The 6,778-nt window shown below is 44.3% G+C and overlaps 1 protein-coding gene across 1 annotated transcript; it reads right to left on the reverse strand.

Moving 5' to 3' along the window:
- Positions 1 to 663: 663 nt before the first annotated feature.
- On the reverse strand, positions 664 to 4,724 carry LOC133610644 (uncharacterized). The gene is made up of 3 exons (XM_061967113.1): positions 3,957 to 4,724; positions 3,218 to 3,314; positions 664 to 1,421 (listed from the first exon to the last, which is right to left on the reverse strand). Exons 1-3 carry the CDS (start codon positions 4,110 to 4,112, stop codon positions 811 to 813), a joined length of 864 nt encoding a protein of 287 aa, XP_061823097.1. The 5' UTR covers positions 4,113 to 4,724; the 3' UTR covers positions 664 to 810.
- Between the last annotated feature and the right edge of the window lie 2,054 nt (positions 4,725 to 6,778).

Here is a 6,778-nt window from a genome sequence, read left to right on the forward strand (position 1 = left end):
AACCTATCCCCAGGTGCATGTCTTTGGAGGTGGGAGGAAGCCGGAGTACCCGGAGGGAACCCACGCAGTCACGGGGAGAACATGCAAACTCCACACAGAAAGATCCCGAGCCCGGTTTTGAACCCAAGACTACTCAGGACCTTCGTATTGTGAGGCAGATGCACTAACCCCTCTTCCACCGTGACGCGCAGATTCGACCAATCTAAGTCTCGATCCGACCAATGTAAGACTCGATCCAACCAATCTAAGTCTCGAGCTGATGAGTCGAAGTCTAAGACTAAATCCGACCAATCTAAGTCTAAGATGAGATCTGACCAATCTAAGTCTATAAGCATGAACTGATAAAGCCTACTTGGAAGAGAGTCCAGACGTCTTCAACTCAAACCAAACAGTCCAGTTGCCATCGATTAATTGCTCTGAGAACATCAACATGTCTCGCTCTGCACACCTACCTGTAATGTAGAAGTACTGTGTGTCCTGTGTGTGTCAGAAATATTCAACATCTTGTTACATAATGTGTCAGCCTCCATTTCAAAGACGGACATTTTCTGACATAATATTTCCTCAGTATCTTTGAAGACTTTCACGGTAAGATGGCAGAGCCTAATACATCTAAATATTAAAAAGGATGAGCACAAACAAAATGGTGAATAGCACAATTATAACTGTTGTCATAGGATTTATTGGTTTCATTTATTTCAAATGTTGTGTTTGTTTGGATGTCTTCCCCCATGATTAAAGCTAAAAAATTAAAAAACAACAACAATACAATCAACAAACAGAAGCCAAGCTGACGAAGTAAGCACTCTCTTAGTCGGAGGTGTTGTTAATTTCTCCCTCCCACTTCTCTAGATAATCCTGCAGGTTCAAATTGAACAGGTCGATCCCCTTGTGGGACAAATGGATGCCATCGGGCCGGTACAAGCCCTTGTGTGAGCCACAGCGGATGTTGTCATGAGCCAAAAGAACGCCGCCTAACTCCGAGACTATGTTTTGGATTCTGCGGTTGACCGTGCTTCGGACCAAATCTACCTCATTGGCGTCAGCCGAGTGGCGCCACACCCAACGGGGAAGGATATTGGACCAAATGAGGAGGGTGTGAGAGAAGATGGTCCTCATGGAGGTCAAGTCCTTTTTAACAGAGGCCAACAGGTTGGTAGGACTGTCGGTGCACATGTCGTTGCCCCCCAGGTGCATAACAAGGACGTGGGGGTCGGGCCAGGTGACTTTGAGCTGGTGCAGCAGAGGGAGCAGCTGCGACCACGTCATGCCTTGGACCCCCTTCCACCAGATAGCTACCTTGCTTGGGTCCAAGCCCAGCTGTATACCTACCTCTGGAGACGTGGCCCGCATCTCTGCCCAGTACACCAGCGAATGACCACAAATCCAAACATTCTTGGGCTCACTGTTGACTGCCGTGGCTGTAAATGGGAACACGATGGATTAATCAGTCAAGGAGCTCAAGATGCTCACACAAAGACTTCACAGAAGTAAACACTTTTACAACTACTGACACGCCGTCGGACCCTCCTAGCTATTTAGTCCTGGACAACTGATGTAAACTGACTTTGTATTAAAGAAGAACACTCAGGAGGTTCCGTCTAGTTGTAATGGATTTAATGCCTTGAGAATTCAATGAGAAAATTCACAGGTAACATTTAGGAAGTGTTCAACAAATCATCCGACACTCGAACGATCAGGTCATTTTTATTTCAAAGTTCCGATCATTAGCTTAGCTTCTTTAGAAACTCCCAACATTTATGAGGCTAGACATTTAAAGACGAACTTAAACACAAATAATGAATAAAGTTATTCTGCCACATCACACAAGAGAACCAACGGATCACGTAAGTAATTCTAGCTAGATTTGTGTAGTAACATTTGTCCGATGTCTACCTTCTTCTCAGCCATTACATGACACAACTGCTCTACAGTCAAGTACTGTGTTACGGTGGTGGTGACGGTGCAACTATCACACAACTGTGCAGTTAGCATTATGTTACATCAGTTCTCAAATGCATGTTTTTTATTGGCAGGCCGTTTTGTTTAGCTGCTAGCTTGACAATTGTGGAACTTCCGAGGAGACATTTTCACACGTCTAGCTACTATTGTAAGCTTGGACTCTACATCTGGATTCTTTAAGAAACCATAACCATAAACCACCTAAGCAATAAACTTGGTAATCCCATGTCAAATAGCATACATTTTGCAACAGCCTAATCATTCCACCCCCTTTCTGTTGAAACTTCTGGTTCAGGTTAGGTTAGCTTAGCATGAGACTGGAGCAAAGTGGTCTGCAGATGTGATCTTGCTGGTCTGAGTATAGAAAAGTGGGCTAGCCTCTGCACTCATATTAACAGAATAGATCAGGAAGGATCATTTTAGTCAGTACACGGTAGTCACTGACCCTGGCTGCTTGGGGTGTAGCCAACTTTACCTGAAGAACAATATGTCGACTTTACTTACCCCAACTCCTTCAAGACTTACCACCGACGAAATGCAATTTCAAAGCTGACTTGCTACCAATAAACAAGCTAAAAAAAACAACAACAAAAAACATGTGTGACTTTGAACATGGAAGGTACTGAATGTAAAAGCTGTAGTAGTTGGAGCTATGAGACACATGATGCTAGCTAGGCAACTCCCTGAGCTATGAAATTACTACTTGATATTGAAATAACCTTAAATAAAACTGGACTTTAAAAGACGCAAAAAGGTATTTGTGTATATCCTTAGCAACAACTTTTGCTAAAATACTAGGTAGTACATGAATAAAACATATTTGTCCCTACTTTTTAGGCTAAATAGAAATACTATGTGAAGAGAAAAAAAAACATTTGCTTGCAGTTTACTTCTTTCTTTGACGGCTGGGAGGAACCACTACTTCTTGCTAACGTGCACTGCTAGGAATGAAGACCTAAGACTGCTTTGGAAGTTTCCAAATCGCCGACCGCAAACCTGTGTAATTTCTGTGCTACTGGGCGATCCGAAGCTTGGTCCGGCGGCAAACATAACAACACCAAAACAATGTGTTCTTTATGCTTTTTTTCCACTTGCTGGAAACAATTGCAATAGTGTGGACTTATATCTGCAAACATTACATAAAGAACTAAGAAAAGCATTCTGCTTCTTTGGTGCTTCAATAAGGCTTGGTGAAAGCAAATACAAGCTGCTGTAGGTTTTGAAAAAAGCTTTGATACATCAATAGCTATGATACCTGGAGAGAACATCATCTTCTTGCCTTGCTTGCGGGCTAGCTTTTCTTTGTACTGCAGTTCTCGCTTTTCCAAAATCTTCTGGTTGTACAAGTCCAACTGTAACACAAACACATGAGTACACAACAGTGACTACAAGTCCTCCAAAGAAATGCTACTGACTCTACCTTTTCCTTCTGCTTGGACTTGATGTCAACGACAGGGCAATATGAATTTGTGGCTGACTCTGACGTTAAACTGAACTGGAGAGATTTGAGCGGTTTAGCTCACAGCTTCATAGACTGAGACTTGACAGACTCAATGACATTTAAGCATCTGGCCACCGTCTAAGAGATTGTGGACTGGTTCACAGTTGAGGACAATGGCTGTGTTGCTTGAGCAGGGAAGTCGAGCGGCAGAGCTGAGGCTGGCTTGCCAATGAAAGGAGGCTTTCCAGGAGATCGCCGGGGAGGGGGACCAGGAGGAAGTCGACAAGCAGCAGGAGAACATTTAGGGTTAGCTTTGAGAGATGAAGCAATGTCGAGAACGGCCAGTTTATTGGAGGGGATGGATGTTGGCAGTGTGCGGGACAATATTAGAACTTGGATGAACCATTCATTATCTATTTTTTAGTTCTGTGTCTGGCAACAAACAAGTTATCTCTGTTTTTTATCAGTTCTGGTTTTATTTTGAAAAATGTATGAAGGAATATGATATGATACACGTGTGAACATTCTGATTGTCAACTAGAAACTTTCTTACCTTCCCCTTGGAGGCAGTGAAGTGGACACCGGCCTTCATTGCTTTGGGGTCCCCGAAGAACCCCTTAAAGCTGAAGGAGAACTTCTTTTGGTCTTCCCACTTGATCTGACCAAACGAGGGCGGTGCAGCACAAACAATCGCGACTGGCGTCAACATGGTGTCAGATCAGTTTTTCAACTCACTATTTATGACAATCAAGATTGAATCCAGTCCAATGAGGATCATGTGACTACAGTAGTGTTCATTTTGTTGACTAAAAAAATCATCAATCGTCAACAACCTATTTTTCCCAGACTCATAAGAAGAAGATTAAGAGCAAAAAGAAGAGAAGGAAGAAAAAGAATACGAAGGAGAAGACAAAGAAGAAAAAGAGGAAGAAGAAAAAGAAAAAAGAGGAAGGAGAAGAAGAAAAAGAAATAGAAGATGGAGAAGAAGTAGAAGATTGAAAAGCACAAGAAAAAGATGGAGAAGAAAATGATAAAGGAGGAGAAGAAGAAAAGATGATTGAGGAGGAGGAGAAGAAGTAGAAGGAGGAGAAAAAGAAGGAGATGAAGTCGAAGAAGATGAAGGAGGGGAAGAAGAATACGATGAAGAAGAAGATGGAGAGAAGAAGATGAAGGAGAAGAAGAACAAGACTAAGAAGGAGAATGAGAAGAAGAAGAAGAAGAAGATGATGATGATGATGATGGAGGAGAAAAAGTAGAAGGAGGAGAAAAAGAAGTTGAAGAAGATGAAGGGGGAGAAGATGAAGAAGGAGAAGAGGAAGATGGAAGAGAAGAAGAAGATGAAAGAGAAGAACAAGATGAAGGAGAAGGAGAATGAGAGGAAAAAGAAGAAGAAAAAAGCTTAGATGTAGTGCTTGAGTGATGTTAGAAGATGATCAAAGAACACTAAACTAACTAAAGTCCACATCAGTCCTCACTTCAATAACTCTAAACATGTCTTGCTGGATCATGTTTAGGTTTAGGTCCAGTTTAAGGACCGGGTTTAGTACCTTTCAGAGCAAAATCTTCCTGGACCGGGTTCAGAACCAGGTTTAGGTCCAGTTTTAGTACCTCTCAGAGCACAATCTGCCGGGACCGGGTTTAGGACCATCTTTAGTACCTTTCAGAGCACAATCTGCCTGGACCAGCTGTAGGACCAGGTTTAGGGCCACCTTTAGGACCTTTCAGAGCACAATCTGCCTGGACCAGGTTAAGGACCAGCTTGAGGACCATCTTTAGTACCTTTCAGAACACAATCTGCCTGGACCAGCTGTAGGACCAGGTTTAGGACCAGCTTTAGTACCTTTCAGAGCACAATCAGCCTGGACCAGGTTTAGGTCCAGTTTAAGGACCGGGTTTAGTACCTTTCAGAGCACAGTCTGCCTGGACCAGGTTTAGGACCAGATTTAGGTCCAGGTATAGGACCATCTTTAGTACCTTTCAGAGCAGAATCTGCCTGTACCGGGTTTAGGACCAGGTTAAGGTCCAGTTCCAGGACTGGGTTGAGTACCTTTGAGAGCAGGGAGCTTCTGCAGTTCTCGGTTCCTGCTGACACTGAAGCGAGACGAACTGTGATGACGCTCCATCTTCACCACTTGAGGACCTCCACAATATTTGATCTTGTGCAACTGAATGGGCGGGGGCACGCTGCCACCGGGACGCTTGCTGATACTCTGCCACACACACACACACACACACACACACACACACACACACACACACACACACACCCACACACACACACACACGGTTGTCCAAAGAGCAGAACCTACGGTGGCGTGTACAGGCAGCAGGCGCCCCACTCACCTCGTCAGCGGAGCCATCTTTGTTAGTGTTGACGTCCGCACTTTTTGGGCTGCTGTTGGCACATTTACTCACTTCCTGTTGGCAAACAAAGTAAAAGTTCCTTCAAAGGACAGTTTGAAGTTAAACACAGCAAGCTGTGAAAAAACTAGTCATGTCACTTCAGGGCCACCCTAAATCCATTGTCGACGCACTGTGATAGTGTTTCTTCACCTGGCTCCTCTGTACTCTGCCATGCATTCAACTGTGTGTGCTTTGTTTTTAAGTCTGTAAAGCACTTTGTGTTCACCAAATGACATCATCACTTCACCTGGCTTGCTAAAGGCTAACTTGTGCTGGTTCGTGTCAACCCGTAACTTGGTTCCGCGTTGCCGCGGACAGCGAATAGTCCCCATTCTGACCACTAATCATCCAAATACTGAGTCTTGTTTCGGCGGGTAGTTAGCTTAGCATAGCCCGAGCAGAGGAGCTAGCCAAAAGCGGCGAGCGAAAATGTCGGTAAAATGACGACACAACCGCTACAATTAACGTTTCTCTCAGATATCCAAGCCTTAATCGACTCACCTTCTCTTTCTTGCTTTTGTTCAGCATCTCGGTTATGGTGCAGGGTCTCTAACGGAGACTCTCGTGATGTTTTCCACAGGACTCTTGACGCTGTCACTCGGTCAGCCTCGGCTCCCGGGTCCGGCCACCTGATTGGCTGCCGGCGAGCACTTCTGCCTAGCGACCTGTGAAAGCTTTTTCCTGATTGGCTCGCGTGCTGTGACGAAGCCGAGGCAGGCCTTCTCCCAGCACCACACCTTCCAACCTGAAGATCCAGAGGAGAAACTGCAGCTCTTTGCCATCATTTCACCCTCCCACAAAATGACATCGGCATTTTTTTAAAGCATGACTCGGTGAATCGCAGCTAAAGCTGGTGGCAAGTAAAAAGGAATATGGAAGAAATGTTCAAGTTCATCCTTTCCGTGCTTCAGATGACTGATGTTGGGAGTGTAATCGATTACATAAGGGAAAATGTTACACAGTATTATTATT

The sequence above is a fragment of the Nerophis lumbriciformis genome, linkage group LG02 (genome assembly GCF_033978685.3).
Source record: "Nerophis lumbriciformis linkage group LG02, RoL_Nlum_v2.1, whole genome shotgun sequence".
Lineage (NCBI taxonomy): Eukaryota > Metazoa > Chordata > Actinopteri > Syngnathiformes > Syngnathidae > Nerophis > Nerophis lumbriciformis.